This window comes from Dendrobium catenatum, unplaced genomic scaffold, assembly GCF_001605985.2.
Source record: "Dendrobium catenatum unplaced genomic scaffold, ASM160598v2 fragScaff_scaffold_847, whole genome shotgun sequence".
Taxonomy (NCBI): Eukaryota; Viridiplantae; Streptophyta; class Magnoliopsida; order Asparagales; family Orchidaceae; genus Dendrobium; species Dendrobium catenatum.
This window is the reverse complement of record NW_021319309.1, coordinates 6042094-6060237: the sequence shown is the minus strand read 5'-3', so window position 1 is coordinate 6060237 and position 18144 is coordinate 6042094. Positions and strand designations below refer to the sequence as shown.

Sequence of the window (18144 nt, the reverse complement as noted above, 5' to 3'; positions counted from 1 at the left end):
AAAGAGTAGTATCCTCAGGATTCATAGGTGAACCAGCCGCAGCAATAACAACCTTGTAGCTCATTCTTCAATTGAATAATATGAGAGTGATTTGTGGATTGTAGCCTAGGTTCCACCATTGTCCAAATGCTGACCCAGGTTTCAAGCGTAAGAACAATAGGAAGAAATAATATTTTCAAGTGATAAATATTCTCTTAGAATATCCTCAGAATATCTCGCTCTGCCTCTCTCTCTTTTCCTCTTCTCATATGTCTCTGTCTCAATCGTTTCTGTCACTCATTCAATTCATCTTTATCAATCGAACGGATCAACTGAGTCTTCGGCAGGTAAATTCAATCAAAGAGAGCCATTTTACATAATCTTCTATCTTTACCATTATAATAGTTAGGTTAATATATTTTGTAAGATCATCATATCTTTCACAAATAACATTGAATCCAACACACTTCAATCTAAACCCAAAAATTACGTTTTTAGTTCAAAAATCTATTGATCTAAAGCTATTCCAAACTAAGCCAAATCCTTGATTAATATCCTGCCAGTTGAATATGAAGAGCCCGATTTCATATATATTTTGTTGAAGATGAAGAGCCCAAATTAATTTCGAATCTCAAACCCAAAGATAAGAGCTCCGCAAACTCTTCATTCCATCATAATAAAAAGGATTAAAATGTCTTAGTTACCTATAAAAACTGTATAAGATTCATTGAAATTCACACGCAGAATAAGTAAAATCTTCAATTTTATAACATTTTCTTAAACCAATATTAACATTAATGATTCCTTAAAGAAACCAATGACTTGATAACCTAATAATTTCATCAGGTCAATGTCTGATCCAAATTTAACAAACAATTTATTTCCAACAAGGCAACCAAAATAATAACTCTATCACCAAACTCAACTCATTTGGGCTGCAAAACATTTAAGACCTTAAATTGTTTAGTTTTGCTGAACCTTACCCTATTAGGAGCAGGTAAGCTGAATAATCACAAGCTCATCATCACATCCTTCCTCAACTCATAGGATTATGAACAAAATACACAATTTTGTAACTCTTTCTCAATCTTTCATATCTCCATTGTCATTTTCAATCTTCAATAGGCCTTCCTAACCTCTTCCTTACTAATCTTACACAATCTGTCTTAGTATTTCTTCTTCCTCTATTGTCATCTCCTCCATAGCCTCCTCAAGCTGAGCAACTAACTTTGGATCAAAAACAGCCTTTACACTCGCTTCACCACCTCCATTTGCAGTTGCAGAACCGAAGCTCCCAAACCGGGGTGTTACATATGAGCCAGGTGAGAACACCTGGCCTCCCTGTGATAGCCAATCCCTCAGGCTCCCTGTCCTTGAGAACTCAAATTTCGGAACCTTCACATTTGTAAGCTCCTTGGCCATCACCTTCCTCCTCAAGCCCTTCTCGCCGCCACCTTCCTTCTTCAATTCGCCTTTCTTTGCCTCCTCGACGGTTTCAGAGTCATCTTTGATTGGATTCAAGCTCTTAGAAAGCTCTTCTTCCTTTTCGACTTGGACTTGCACTTCATTGTCATCCTCCAAACCAGCCAAGAGCTCCCATGTATTGATGGTCTCAATGTTACTCTCAGGTTCTTGCGATTCTTCCCCCACCTTTTTGGCCAAAATTATGTCTTTAGATTCCTGATCCTTTGTAATTGATGGTTGATTAGAAGATTCATGCCCATTGCGCTTATTAGGCACTGTGTTTGTGGAGCACAAAACGGCTACAAACTGGTCGGAGGAGATGACTATTTCTTCATAACTATCTGTTTTTCTTCTCTGCAGGCGCTTCTGAAACTCTTCTCTAAAGCTTGCAGATCTTGTCATGATCTTGGAAGAAACACAACCCATATCAGTCTAAGTTTTTCACCTGGTTAAACAACAGCACCATTATTATGATCTTAGTATGTTCATATAGAGATCATCATCGATATTAAAATCTGATGGAAGCAGAAAAAAAGTAAAAGGGAAATTTAAAATAGAATTAAGAACACGAAGCAAATGAACAAAAAAAATTGCAATATTAGAAAAATCAAAGGAAAACCCACCAATTACTTAGAAGAACAAAGATTTTGATCCTTCTGCTAAATATCTTCTCTGATTCTTCACCTTCTGCTTACAGCTTCAAGCTGTCGTGAAACATTCGCCAGCTCAAGAAGGGTGATCTTCTTCTACATCGAGAAAGATAAACATTTGACTAAAAAAATGGTTAAGTGGAAAAGTGGTTAACTGTAATTAAAAATATAATGACAATTGACACAGAACCTTTCATCGCGGCACCTAACCTGTCTTGACTTTCATAATTTCATGTTGCATTCATTCATTCATTCATTTCTGCCGTCATGTTTCAAGAAAATAATTATAAATTCCGTATTGTTACTGTGCAGAAAAAAATATACAAATATATATATATATATATATATATATATATATATATATATATATATAAGCCCATATATATAACTATGAAAAAGGTAAATATTACAAGTAAAGTAAACAAACCCAACCAGCGAAAGCTAAAAGAAAAATTAGCTTAAGGGGGTAGGTAAATGATCCAAAAGAAAACTATACAACCCAATATAACAAAAAGGGAAAGAACAAAGGCAAAAATTTGAAGCAAATCCGAGAGGACTCAGGCTGCAGCAGGAACTGAAGTCCGACAAAATTCATCAAGGATGATCAGAAAATCCCCTGGTTGCCGTGAAGACCGTTCAAGGGGAGGAGGAAACAGCTGAAATCATCATCGTCCATAAAAAACAAGTCCTTTAGATAATTCTCGGGGGCACAGGGACGTTGCCCCTAGTTACTGAGGAAACCATCCAAGGGCATGGTGACATCATCAGAGTAGAATAACATCAACATCAACAAGTAATCAGTAACATTCCAGAGAAAAACCACAGCAGCAGTCACAGAGAGACAGAAAGGGATTGTGCTCAAAGAAGTAGGTGTTTGAGATTGTGGCCATTTTTCCACTTCTCCAATTTGTAAAGCAAAGCCCGCTTAATCTTTCTAGCCACAGTACTTTGGCATTCGATGATATTTCCAAACATTCTGTCATTGCGGGCACGCCAGATGAAATAAATACCTGCATTTATCATGAGATAGTAGAGCTGCTGTATATACCTATCGTCATTTATATCTTCAATGAAGTTGTAAACCTAGTAGAGGTTAGGCCTAAGAAGCAGGGTTTGCAAATGAGGGATAATTTTGCTTAGAACCCCAAAGGAAAAATCGCACTCGAAAAGAAGATGCGAGTGGGATTCCGGAGCCACAGCACAAAACATGCATGCATGATTAACAGAGATACGACGACGAGACAATTCTAGTTAGACAGAGACTATATGAGAAATGATTCAATTTTTATAACTCAAGGTCTATTTCAAATACTAAGATTTTAGTGCTTTGTAATTACTATGATTTATCTTTTGTTTTTACATTATATGTATTAGAGAGAAGGTATTCTAATTAGGAGTGTAAATGAGTAGATTCATGTTCTTGCTTAATCAAGTTAAGGTCGTTTAATTTATATTGAGCTTGAGCCCAGCTTGAAGGAAAAGTGAGGCTCAAGCTCGATAAAAAGTTCAAGATTGGTTTATTGTGGAATTTGATTTCCTATTTGGAATGTGCTAAGAAAATATTAATTATTATAATATAAATGCCGATGTGTTAATTAATCTCAATCGAGTCAGTTTGATAAGCTGAGCCAGATGAAGCTCGAGCTTGAACTCGTATAATATATGAGTTCAAATTTAAGCTCAAACTTAAACTCATTGACTCAAAAGTTTATTGGCAAGTTGAGTTCGAGCGGACTCACGAGCATGTTTGGTTCACTTATACCTCTAATTTGAATTATAAAAATTGTTTCTAAATATGCAATGTAGAATATGACTACATACATAAGACTATTAGGTTTTAAATCAATCATAATTGGAGTTCCATTCATTAAATATGATTCTTACTTGAGCCTAACTTTACAATGTGGTTTATGATGAATGTTCAAAATATTGTTTGAGCTATTGGTATTAGAATCCAATGAAATTTGTTGGTAATGCCTTTTGCTTCTCTTTTTTGCTTGGCCCTGATTTCAATTTACTTACTTATTTGTTATTCGTGGTTTTATGTATGGCACAACATTGATGTTTTTTTAAAAATATCTAGGATATTTATGTCATTTTTATTTCATTAGGCCTTTATGTAGAGAATTCACTATATCCACAATAATTTTATGGTAATATTTGAACTGAAAATTTTTCAAATTAAATTTAGAAACATTCAACTTTAACAAACATATAGTCAGACTGAATGTCTTGAGAAAACAAATTCAATGACACAAATAGTGATATAATTCAAGTTGAAATGAGCTTAAATCGAGTACTTAAAGTATATTTTAAGATTCAGAACATTAAGATAAGAACTAAATGGAATATGAATATTGCATGCTTATTATCATATCGAGTGTCTCGACGAGAAGAATCCAAAGAAGCTCGAGATCATTTAGTCTTGAGGTTATTAAGGTACTTAAATGCATAATAAATAATTTATAATCAAGGGGATCAATATAAAACATTGATAGTGTTTTTTTATTCTGGTCAAATTTATCAAAGTGTCTCTTTTAAAAAAATTATAAATATGACCTCATTTTCTATATGAATGTAGTTCATAGGTTGAGATCTGAAAAACTCTATTATCTTGACCGCCAATAATCACCCAAGACCACCTTAAAAACCTACTTGATTATTCATGTATAATCAACTATGATGCGGAGGTTGTATGATTCAAGCCATTTATTTACTATGTAAACTAAGTATAATTAATCAAATTTTGCATGGGGATGGTATGCAATTATGAACTTATTTAGCCTAGTTTTTATGAGTAAAATAAGACACTTATTCTATAAATTTACATTATTATTATATATATATATAATCATATTTCATAAGATTCAAATAAGTATTGACCTTTTTTCTTGATATGTTGGTTAAGAGCTTTGGCTACCAACTAAGAGGTTTTGAATTTGAGTCTTGTATATGTGATGTGTATGCGAATTTGCTTTCATTAGCATAAATGTTTCGAAAAAAAAGTATCCACATCAGCAACCAATGCACAAAATTGTATATAATTTTTATTTTTTGAGGAGCATAATATAGCTTTTTGTTAGAATGAAATAGATAAAAATATATTTAGAAAAAACAAACTACTAAGATATAAAAGTCAAGGGTGCCATTCATGTCAAGCTTGCAGGGTCCATGTTCACTACCTACTTTCTATGTTTTATATTTCTTCCTTTGTTATAACTTTAATGATGAAATTAGTAAATAAACTCCTCACCTAACTGAAAATTGAACTTTTATTAAATATAAGCGGGTGAAGATAACTTTAAAAACTTTGTTAAGGCTTGCCCTTTCCAGGTAGCATTAGAGAGAAAGGGATCTTTTTCCAGGTCGAACGGATGGAGTCTTTAAATATTATTATATTATTAAAGCTTGAAATGACAAATAAAATAAGGGTAAGAACACTCGCTACTAAAAAATATGATTTTTTGCAACAGTTGTTAGGGGTGGTTTGAATATCGCCATAAAAACAAGCATTTTGCATTGATTTTGACCTTTGGTATAGCCCAACACGAAACCTTAGCTCTTATACCCGTTCAACGCTCGCCTCTCGATCCTCCTTCTCTCTAGAATCGTTCGGCTCTCCCTCTTCCCTTTTCTTTTATTTTCATGCATAGATCCACTCTCGTGGCCTTCGATCGGAGGATACATGCATGATTGCGTCAAAGCCTACAGCCCGTCCACTACCATCTAGCTCTTCCTCTCATTGGCTGATTTGTCTCCTAACCCGAGCTCACGCTCGTCTGAGCATGCTCGGCCCTAATCTGTCCATGTGTTTCTTGTGATTTTCATGTAATTTCTACTATTATTTTGTGGTTTCTGTCCCACATTATTAACAAAATATTTCTTATGATTATATCAGTTGTTCTTATGATCCTCGGATTAGATCTTGGAGGGGATGGTCAGTTGGACTATCTTCCTCATGAAGTCTACAAGACAAAACTATCCTCATGATTCAATCTTCAGATCGTCCATAGTTATCACTAAAGTTACATATACTTGAAATCATGACTCTAACTAGTAGCCACTAATTATCAAATATAGTTTTGGTGCTGTGTTCAACACTATTTTATAATTGCTTATGTTATAGAGATGCAATTATTTGGACTTGTTTTCCCTTTGTAACCGTTTATGTAATAGAGTTCTGATTTCAATTTTTTTTTTTTTTGGACATCTGTGACGGTTGTAACCATCACCCATAAAAGAATTGTGGTTGTTGAAACTGCTACAATTTTAGGCATCAGTTCTTCTTGAACATATTTGTGTGGTTATGGCCTCTGCAATTTTGTACGTTAATTTGTTCGAGTTATACCTCAACGAAATTTAGCATTTTTATAAATATATATACTCTGCTAGCTGGTCCTTAAACCGCAGTGGATTAATGTCGTTGCAACACATTGCAATTACAACGGTGGTGCAACCGCTACAAGGAAATTAATGATAGGTATAACCGCCAGGATAAATTCAAAATTGTGTTGCAATAGGCTTATTTTTAACGAGCTTCCTATAAAAAGACTTTGAAAGAGACACCTTATTAGTTTTATTTTTTAGCGAATTTGATCATTTTTATCAGCAAATTATTTTTATTGTAATATGTTACTATTAATTTAATCTTACTACAGAAAAAAGCTTGTGAAGTTAGCATTGATCTTAAACATCTTAACTGTTTTTAATTGAATGTTAATGTAGTTAGGATTTAAAAAATTGAATAAGATCAGGATTATAAAATGCAAAGTAATGACTATTATAATATTAAAAAAAATAATAAATGTAGTCATTTATTTAAAAAATGAATAAATTGAATTTAGTTCAATTTTAAATATGATGATAAAATATTTAATAAATACATTATAATAAAAAAAATAAAAGATGTATTATAATGATTTTTGGCTTGTTTGCCTTTTGGGAGAGCTCTCAGGACACGCTCTAATACTTCTTCACTTATTCTTGTGAACCTTTTCTCCATCCCATCAAAATAGTTTTGGACCTTTTGGTTCTCCATGTGCACTAATCGTACCTCTCCTTATTTGATTTTCTTGCTTCATGCTTTGCTCAACTTTTGATTAATGACATCTCTTTATGTTCATCACACCTAAGAGAATGGATCAAATTTTATTCACGGCCGGCGACTCCTTGGCCCTACGATGAATCTAGTTATGCAAATATAGCAAAGGAGAAGAGAGAGAGAGAGAGAGAGCATGATGAAGTGCTTTATAATGCTCTCATCTCTATGACATGCAAAAATAGTATAGAAGCTTCTGAAAATATCTTTCAACCCTTTATTTATAGGATTGAAAGGGCTAACAGAAAGATTATACATGGAGAAATAATAAATGGTACATTTTTTTACTATTGTAGATAAAAGTACAGGACTTTCCAATTGCATGCAGTGGATAGCCACATCTTATGCGACTTAGACTACTTCAACAAGTACTTATGGTGGATGCACTTGGGGAGTACTTCATAGGCTAGTGGTTCAGCCAAATGCCTTTTATAAGTTCTTTTGTTATAGAGACTAGTGTGACTACGAAAGATGTTAATGTACAGTTTGTGTGTGTGCATCTTTTGTAGTTTGGATGAGCAAATTTTAAGAAGGGAAAGACGCCTAGACATGGCAGTTTTTCTTTTGGGTGTATTCTTATGAATAAGTATCTTATTGGGTCAAGGTCCACTAAAGGGAGTTTTTCACTCAAACTTGTTAAGATGTGCCTCCTTAGTTGAGCTCCCTTGGGGTGAACTCCATTGGGGGCAAATGTCTGCACGTATTTAATCTTATCAGGGCATGTCCCCCTAAGTAGGTCACGTCTTGCATGAGTGCTCCTCTTAGCTGACCTCATAAGTAAGCTCAACTAATCCCAACAAACTGTTTGTTCTAAATATTGGTGTGTGCACTAACACTCCATAATAATGAAGTGTATTGTATCAAACACATACACTTGCTCAACATGCACATAATTCTGTCATCTTGAGCAAAATATCTATTTTGTACTTGATCTAATATAACATATATATGATGATATATGAGTTGTTGGGTTGGGTCGTATATAATAAATGTTAACTTTAAAAATATATTATATAAATAAATTAAGACATATCTTTTTTATTTTAAAATATATTATTTAAACAACTTAAGAGCTATTTAATGTGATTTTTTTATGCTCTACATATCTATGATTCTTTCATAACATTATTTTTTCTTGCAAGAATCTATTTTTTTAATTTGCTCAATTTAATGTGATCACTTTTTTTGGTATTTAATAAATTTAAATATATTTTTTATTTTTTTGCATAAGTGAAATAAATTTTTTTATCATATTAATTTATTTTATATTTATTAAATATTTATAATTAATACAAAGTTTTCAATTTTTAAATAAAATAAATATTATAATATCTAATATTCGTATTATAGCATATCGTATCATATCATATATGTGTCGTCATATTCACATTGATTAACATCTCTCATTAGATGAACCAGATTCCTTGTCCTTAAAAATATCGAACAAAATAAAAATAAATTATAAAATTAAAGAGAGAAAGAGAAAGAGAGTGGAGTTCAATAGTAAACAAGAGAATCAACGTCACATTTTCTTATGATATTCAGTTTCTTTATAACATCAAAATATCTTAATTAAAAAAAATGTAAATAACATTTCCATTTTTAATTCAATAAAAATCACAAATTCATCCACTTACAATTATACCCCCAATCTATCACCCTACTAATTACACACAAAGCACCCACTTCAACCTTGCAATCCACTCTAAACGATTGTGATGAGCCACTCCTAATTTTATTTAATAAAAATAAATTTAATAATATTCATCCCAATTATTGCAGAGTGCGGCACCGTACCTATGAACTTACGAGGTAATTGGCTATTTACAGCTCCACCCTCCAATCCAATATCAGCCCCAAATTCTCACCCGCACTCGCCGGCGGAGAACCCAATCCTCCCCTTCCCCACATCATACACCACCTTAAATCCCTCCTGCTGCCTATTCCCAATAATCGCCACTCCTCCCGCCGCTGCAAAAGCCAAACAAGTCCTCCCCTTCTCCACATCCACCATCACATTTCTCGACGGCAGCTTCAACACCGCCCCTCCGGCGAATACTAACTGCACGTCCGGCACGGCCATCCCCACCCCACTCCCCACATAACACGTGTCTAAGATTGAGTACGCTGCCGCCCGCCGCCTCTTCTTTCCGATTGCCGTCACCACCGCCTTACTCAACGCCGCATAGATCTCATCCGGCAGCCGCGTGATTACCGTCCCTGAATCGATGATCGTCGGCGTGCCGGCGTACACCGATGCGGAGACGGAAAGACTCCGGCTTTGGACTGTTATACCTGTTAGCTTCAAGAAATAGAGAGACTTGTCGAGGGAGGAGGAGACCATGGGGGTGAAGGCGAGGTTTGCAGGAGTGTAGGAGCCGAAGGAGAGGTAGCCGGTGCCGGCGGTCGAAGGCAGGCAGTAGGAGAAGGAGTTACCATAGATTGTAGAGAGCTGGCTGAGAAAGGAGAGGCGGTCCTTAGCGAGGCCGATGAGGCCGTCGGATCTGCCGAAGAGACCTTCGTTGTCCTGTCCGCAACCGAAGACGAAGCCGTGGATGGAAGCAGGGGAGAGTGCGAGGGTGTCCTACGCCAGTAGTGGTGCGGGTCAAACATTAAAATAAAATTAAAAAATAATAAATTATCTTATTTGTATAAAAGTTCAATCTATACAAATACATTCAGATATAAAGAAATTGGTAAAAAATATCACGGGTCAATTTTTTTAAGATAATGTGTTCGAAAATTGCAATAAACTATAACGGTTCATTTAATTTTTGCCAAAAAAAAAATCTGTTATTTAGTTTAAATATATAGTTATTATATTAGTAATTATAAAAATTTAGATAATTGATATATAAATATATAAAAGTTTAATGACAAGCGTGCATACAAATATACGAAAAAAATTCATGAGCCTTACCTGAGAGAGGTAGCCAACGGAGAAGGATGAGTCTCCATAAGTAGCCGCATAGACACAGTAACCGGAGCGGGTACAGGAGGACGGATTCAGAGTGGCGGAGGAGAGATCAGAGCAAGCGGAGGCAGAACAGGGGACTTGAGCATATGTAGAAGAGGCAGCAGGATTGAAGAGAGCCCCCACCTGAGCATGGCAGGAGACTTTGCAGGGAAGGCATTGTAGCCAAGAGAGTGAGCTTCCGGTGTCGACGATGACGGTGAATGGTTTCGCCGGAGTACCAATGAGGATTCTGGCGACGTAGTTGCCGACGCCGAGGGAGGAGCCTTGGGAGAGGGGGAGGGAGACTGGCCGGCCGGCGGTGAGACGGTGGGAGAGGTAGGAGACGCGGCGGGCGTCGTGGTGAAGAAGAAAGGAGAAGGGGAGATCGGAGTGGAGTGACGCTGAAGAAGAGCAGGGGCTCTGACGGTGGTGTAGAGGGAGGTGGACGCCGGAGGAGTTGAGGGTGGCGCGTATGGCTGTTTTGTTAGTTGCGAGAGAACGGAAATGAGAAATGAATCAAATTAAAAAAAGTAATGCCAATTGGGCATAGCATATGCAACTTTCCCAATTAGAAAGTTAGAATGCTTAAATTGTTGGAGTTCACGGAACTTTTCTAAACTCTTCTTTCCATCTTATGCTTCGTTGTGATAGTTTTTCTATTATTTTTTAAATCAAAATTTTAATATAAAATTTTCTAATTTAAAATATATTTGTACTAAGAAAGCTATTTTAAAAAGCATTAAGAAAATTATCCCAAACGAAACCTTAATACCACTACTTAATTACTATCAATTTTTTGCTTTTGATAAATGTTTAAAAAAGAATTTGTGTGTTGAACATATAATTTTGAGCACAAAAAAAAAATAGAAATTCATAAATACTGAAAATTTTATTAAAATATAAATCAATAATATTTTAGAGAAACAATAATCTTCCCCTTTAATCATTAATTAAACTTTGAATCCTTTCATTTTACGAAGGAATTATATATGCAATTTTATCACTATATTTTAAAAAATATCAAATAAAACTAAATAGAAATTGCTATCTAAAACCAAAAACTAAATAATAATAATAATAATATATAATAAGATGGAGCAGTACTCTTACCCTCAAACTGAGCAGAGCAATTAGAGGTGAAGGAAACCTCCCTTGTTGGAGCCACTGATGAGAAGAGAAGAAAGAAGCAAAGACTGAGAAGTAATTCCATCTCCCCCAACTCTTCTCTATAATAATAATAATAATATATAATAAGATGGAGCAGTACTCTTACCCTCAAACTGAGCAGAGCAATTAGAGGTGAAGGAAACCTCCCTTGTTGGAGCCACTGATGAGAAGAGAAGAAAGAAGCAAAGACTGAGAAGTAATTCCATCTATCTCCCCCAACTCTTCTCATGCTTCTCTCATGAGTCCTTATGGCCTCCTTATATAAATATTACAAGAGGGCGAGTCCGGTACTCTCATCTCTTTTGGTGGGCACCTCTCCTTTGCTTTCATCTCTATTCAAAAGGAAATGAAGCCAATTAATATGGGCGGTGACGTATTAAGATAAGCTTAAATAATATATAATGATAGGGATCAGAACATGCAAAAGATATGTAGCTTTGAAAGAGGGAAAGAGATCAAAATCCAGCCTTCTTCTACCAAAATTTTAACAAACACCTAGATCAATTAATGCCATTCATTTAATTAATAATAACTATTACGCTTCAATTTTATCATTAAAGTCTTTTGTTATATACTCAACAATAATCTCCCATATAGTTTCTAAATTTGTAAATATATATGTTTATTGATTATGTTTGAACTCATTATATGTAAAATTTTCTTCCATCAATTGTAAATGTTAACTAAGGATTGTAATATTAGTCGTAAAAGCTAGTAAGCTTTATTTTATTGTTGTGCTTTTGCTTTATTCAAATTTTTTTTGTTATAATGTACCCTTGTGTCCTTTGAAAGCTCCAATTTAACAAAAAAATATTTTACTTGCCTTTGAGAAACATCAATAATAGATTTTATGGTACCTCTTGCTTTTTTGTGCTTGATGTCATATATACATTAATAGTACTTCTAACAACCTACAATTTCATAAAATACAATTATTTGAAAATATGGAAAATATGCATTACAGTGTTACGGTGTTGTGCTTGAGAGTGCAGCGGCACGAAGAAAGCACTGTTGCAGTGTTGAAGCCTCTATTTTATTGTAACTCTGGGTTCAACATGCAACACAAGAGTGCTATGATTTTGGGCATCGTGGCGCCAGACACTAATGATTATTTTTATGCATATTTTAAATTAAATATCATGTAACATCTTCTCTACTCCCCATTTCATTTGGCTTGTCGGGTAAGGAAAAAGGAGAGCTAGCAAAAGAGGAAATTTCATCTGTCGAATTTATTAAGAGATTTCTTATGATCGTTGTAGGTAATCCGAATCCTACCTTCACTTTCATTGATTTTGTGCTCTATGATTTTAATCTTTTAAAAATAGATAAAATGCATTTTCTACTAATTTATAAAACTTTTACTATGTAACTTTTCGTATGTGATACATATAATTTTTATGGGCATTTTGACAATAATATTATTAAATTTCAATGGATAAATTGATTGTTATGAATTCCTAAAGTTAATAAAAATGTATACAAATTGGTATGCATTTTATAGATTATAACAGGGTTATCGCATTTCATACATGATATTGAATTGCATAAAGAAAATGATATGAATGATACATATGATGATATGACATTTCATATAAGCAATGAAGGCTAATTATGAACACTAATGAATACGGGTAGGTTATTAAAATGATAAATCTTATACATGAGGGCGCGCACGGGCCGACATGCTTTTCCTAAAATAAAGATTTATGATATAATCCTAGATACTAGCATGTAACTGATTGATGGATTACGCCGTCAGATAGAGTGTAATAACCCAGTCAAATAGATTTTTAGGAGTTATTATAGCTTTAAATCATAAATTGTCTTCACCATAACATAGAAATTTACTAATTATAGTTGTTTAATTATACTATTTTTTCAAAAATTTTGGGGCATTGATGCAAATTCTTAAGAAAATGACACCTCTCGGTACAAGTAGGGGTTTTGGGACCGTCAGATGTCTGTTTTGCAAATAGATTTCACCAAAATTTTTTAAATAAATTAGGTAATTTTATAAATAATTTTCTATGATTTTTAAAATTTTAAAAAGATTTATATGAGTTTCATACTAAAAATTGAACAAATTATATAATTATATTTATATTATATTATTATTTTATTATAAATATCATAAAGCACTTAACTGTTTATTTCTTAAAACCATTTTCCTTTATTCATTCGGCTGAACAAAGATATGTAAGAAAATATTATAGAAAAATAAAAGAGAGAGAAAATAGAACTTGAGATTAGGAAGCCCTAGAGTATTTTATGTCGGCCGATCATGTTGAAGATTTGCTTATCTCATTATAATGAATCATTATCTTATTTCTAATTTTATTAAGTTGATGTTTTTAGGATTTTTTTTTATCAAATTTATATTATCATTACTGAAAAATGATGCAATTTTATATTGATAAAATTTTCACTGCGTAATTTTTTATATGCTATAAAAATTGAGATTATAAGTATTTTAAGTATTTGTTTGAGATTATTTGCTTGTTGATTTAAAAAAAAAACAACGATTTTTACCAATAAAAATTTATTTTGACATCTAAAAGTAGTACTTTAATTCAATTAATGCTTCATAATATTGTTACATATATATGATTTATGATAATTTGGTTAATTTTTAAAAATGTGAATTTCGGCTTAGCAGGATTTCTTGTTGGCTGCTATTAGGATATTTTGACACTTTTTGAATTGAGTCCAATTATACTTTATTATTATAATGCATTTAAAAATAAACATGGGTATGTAATTGAGTAATAGATGATCGCTATTACTTATTATAGTACTGTGATAATAATGTGTGTAAGAAAAAAAGTAAAAATTTATCATCCACTGACGTTGGATGGAGACTGATTGATCTGTACGTGATGGTGGGTTGATAGACATTTCTTTAAATACTGTGATTTGAAGTTATTCTCTATTGATTCACGTGATAATAATTAAGAATTATAAGAATATGATTATTGTGCTAACGGATAAAGAAAGTGCCCTAAGCCTAAGGGAATGCTTAATGAACCACAAATAACAACAAAAGAGAGCAAGAATAATGAGAAACATCATTAGGTTCAGCTTCAATAAACTTATGTATATAAACAAAGAGGTCAAATAATCCACTAAGCTTCGAATGAGATATGTGAAGAACTAAATTTCTCTAGAAATGAAATATATGGACAAAAGTATCACTTTATCTAGCTAAGAAAAATGTTGTTACATATAGCGAAGATGAGGAGTAGATGTGAATGAGAGGCTATTGCTGCTCTAGTTATTCTCCTAACCTCTCCATTATAGGATTCCAGATAAGAACTATTCCTTGCAATGAATAAGAGCTTATTCTCTTGCTAGAATAAAAAATAATAAGGCTTCTTTCTATTAAAGAAGCTGAACAACTCCCATTGCAAGCACCCAAAAAAATCTTTTTCCTTTCACCGAGAATGCTTCATGTTGAGGAGCTTTTATTATGTCCTCTGACCGAACATAGATCTACGTTCGGTCAAAGAATTATTACCCGATTTTTGCTCGGTATTTTTTTGTATTACCCGGTATTGCTCGGTATTACTCGATATTTTGTCTTCACATAATGATATTTCTCGTTATTATTGGTATTGCTCGGTATTTGCTCGGTATTTCTCGTTTTGTGCCTGCGATCTTAGTGCCGGCCGAACGCAGCTCTACGTATGTTCAAGTATTCAACCGGACCAAATAATTAGATATGTTATGTAGCAAATTTGGATTAATAAAGAGTTATCATCATTAAATAACCAAGTCTAAATTGAGTAATGTAGCTATCACCGCGAAAAAAATAAGTATGCATTGAGTTATGCAGCTATCATTTAAAAAAAAATAAATAAATATGAATGAATCTTAAGTTAGTAGCCCCCCAAGTTTTTTTTTTTTTAAGTTAAGTATTATCCAAAATAATTAAATGAAATTTTGACTTCAAACTTAACATCTCTCTCATCTCAATATAAAGTTTTATCTTCCAGAGATAGAGGAACAAAGAAAAATAATTTTTGTAGTTAAAGAGTTTTTACTAATCACATTAAATTATTGAAAAAAAAAAAAAATCGTTCCAAAGAAGAGTAGTAGTAGACGGGCAGCAGGCTCCCACGCGTCCTTTTCACAAATTTGGATGTTCACAATTAATATATGAGGGGAGAGTTTCTACCGTGACGGATAAGTTTCAGGAAACGGACTACTCGCCTAACATAATGTAAAGCGAAGTGCCACCTACCATGTGAAATGATTCTCGCGACTGCCCAGGCAAAATGTACCCGGAAAAAGCATGTAAAGTGAAAACTATAAATATTAAATAAAAAATAATATCAACTACCGCTAAGATTTTGAATATTATCTTTAATGAAACTTAAAATTGTTGTAAAAATCATCTTTCTGCAACAATTTTTTTTTTCAAGTAATGAAAAAATAGTAATGAAATTGAAATTATGATTGTGATTTAAAAAATAAAGCATTAAGAAAGGTTTCCCAAACAAGGGCTTATTTGGGATTTTTTAAATTTTTTATTTAATTTTTATTTTACAAAATATTTTGAAGAGATCATTAAAAATTGCCAATTTTTTATAGTTTTTTAATTTGAAAATTTTCAAGTGTTTGTTTTTTAAGATAATTATATATATATAGAAAAATAAAAATGATTCCTTTAGTTGATTCTATTTCTTAATGATTACTAATATAACTTTTTAGTATTTTTTTAATGAAACATTTTTTACTAAAAAAACTGCTTTAGAAAATATTAATAAAGTTGTCCTAAAAGTTTAAAAATCATTAAGAAAGTCATCCCAAGAGAAGTCTTAATTACTCTATGATTAGTAAATTGTCTTTTGGTTTGTCCATCGTCTTTAGAAATTCTCTTTAAGTTCTTTTTTGCTCTCAAACTTTTAAGATTCAATTTCTATTACTGATATGGATTATTCTCCTATTTTTTACCCATGGAGTGTACGTATTACATCAATGGCTTCGCTATGAGTGCTTGAGTGGTCTCCATTACTCAAGTTCAAGGGAGAAGCATATGTCATTTCTATTTGGACTGTTTTGTTTCACATTTTGATTCACTGTTAAAGCATCGTTTCATGCAACATCTTCATTTGGCCTTTGATATCACTTTACTTTTAGATTATCGGGGCTTGTGGGATGACAGGACGGTGGACGACGGGGCTTGAATCAATGGAGGTTGGGGAGGCCAGTGCGGGACAGCGGGCTAGAGTGGGATAGCGGGCAATGTAGGATAGCTGGCAATGCGACGCAACGCTACGGGCAAGCAGGGCGGGACAGCGGTCTGCGCTACACGATGGGCCGGCAATGCATTTCAAACGGGTTAACATAGGTTGATTTTTAGGTTTAGGTTCAACTGTAACAAGATTCGATTTTGCAAATTGGTCGAAAACACAAACCCGAATCCGACCCGTTTCTCAAATGTGTTGACCCTAACACAAAATTTTCAGGCGGGCTCGAGTTGAATTTTGGGTCGTGTCAAACATTGACACACCTATTTAAGAGTAGAATGATCATTAGAAATCAGTCATTTAAAAATTAGCATTCTCACAACCTCTTTGTAATACTCTTAATTCGGCATAATTTTGACTCTTTGACTCTTACTTATCCTTGCATTTAGAATTATAGACTAGAGTACTTGAAAATATGAAAGTGGAAATGAACGTATATTGTTTGGTGGGAAAATAATACTGTAGACCCATCTGGCCAACTTACTCTTTCGTAGGTGTTTGGGCCTCTTGATATACAGTATCATTTATGAAGAAGAAAGACTAAATTAACGAAACTACAGGGAAGTGTTTACCGATCGAGTAAATGATTGATTCATTTCACATAATTCAATGGTTATGGTATACTCATTTTTGCATTAATAATAGGTTGTGATATTATATAAAACTAGTATGTTGCAGCAATTATAGAGGCAGTGTTATCTCTATGGTGGATATCCCTTTTGTTATTTTGGTTGGATGGTGATGATGAGGTGATAAGAGAAGTGGGTTGCTACATGGTTAATAAGGTTCCTGTCTTTGTCAAGTACCCCCATTCAAATTTAGGATTGTTCATAGATTATTTGTTTATCTTTAAATAAATGGAATCGTAAAATGGAAAGAGGCTTATTGAATATATCAGCTATTTGATCTGAAGTAGCAAGGTGATTGATTATCATAGTTCCGACCTTGATGCAGTACAAAATGAAGTGATAATCCACCTCATTTTCTATGCATGGAATCTGATTGTGTTGATTAATCTGATTTATATGTTATCTCGAGCCTTAATGTTTGTCGTGTTCGCTGGGGGTGTGGGGGTTTACCCCTTGCTTGGGTTCGAGTGATTTGCATAAAAAAGTTTGTTTTCCCGTATAACGCCCCGGCGTTGCATACCCGATCACCTCGGTGATGTGTACCTGAGTGCCCCAATGCTAAACGACAAAGAGCAGAGCACCATAACAGCCTAGATATGGTGCCATAGCGGTTCAAGGCAGAGGCTTGATCGTCGGCTTGAATATCATCGTAGTGCTTCAAACTAGCGCCGCAACGCTGCAAGATGAATTGAATTGTTTCTTTCTCATTTTTATGAAGTTTTGTGTCCCTTGGGGTTCTTTTACTTGACTTTTTCTTGTATTTTCAGTTAAGACAAGAGTAAGAATGGTGTATGTGAGAAGAGAAGCATTGAGAGAGTAAGAGAGAAGAGAGATCTGTACCTATTTCTCCTAATTTTCATAGTGAATTTTTTTGTGTGCTGTTGCTCGATCCTTGTTTTTTTTTCATGTTTAGAGTTTTTCCATGTCAAATCATGGTGTCATTTACTTTTCC

At 33.7% G+C, this 18144-nt stretch overlaps 2 protein-coding genes across 3 annotated transcripts; both read right to left on the bottom strand.

The window, feature by feature from the left end:
• Nucleotides 1-796: 796 nt before the first annotated feature.
• LOC110111509 lies at nucleotides 797-2218 on the bottom strand. The gene is made up of 2 exons (XM_020843422.2): nucleotides 2067-2218; nucleotides 797-1888 (listed from the first exon to the last, which is right to left on the bottom strand). Exon 2 carries the CDS (start codon nucleotides 1867-1869, stop codon nucleotides 1132-1134), a length of 738 nt encoding a protein of 245 aa, XP_020699081.1. The 5' UTR covers nucleotides 1870-1888; nucleotides 2067-2218; the 3' UTR covers nucleotides 797-1131.
• A 6500-nt stretch (nucleotides 2219-8718) lies between these two features.
• Nucleotides 8719-11619, bottom strand: LOC110111506 (aspartyl protease family protein At5g10770). Of its 2 annotated transcripts, none has more exons than XM_020843418.2 (3): nucleotides 11421-11619; nucleotides 10112-10623; nucleotides 8719-9775 (listed from the first exon to the last, which is right to left on the bottom strand). In XM_020843418.2, the coding sequence occupies exons 1-3, from the start codon at nucleotides 11518-11520 to the stop codon at nucleotides 9056-9058; spliced, it is 1332 nt and encodes a 443-aa protein (XP_020699077.2). In that variant the 5' UTR covers nucleotides 11521-11619; the 3' UTR covers nucleotides 8719-9055. The 2 variants fall into 2 exon arrangements, with proteins under 2 accessions (XP_020699077.2, XP_020699076.2); XM_020843417.2 differs by lacking the exon at nucleotides 11421-11619 and adding an exon at nucleotides 11258-11373.
• Nucleotides 11620-18144: the final 6525 nt, after the last annotated feature.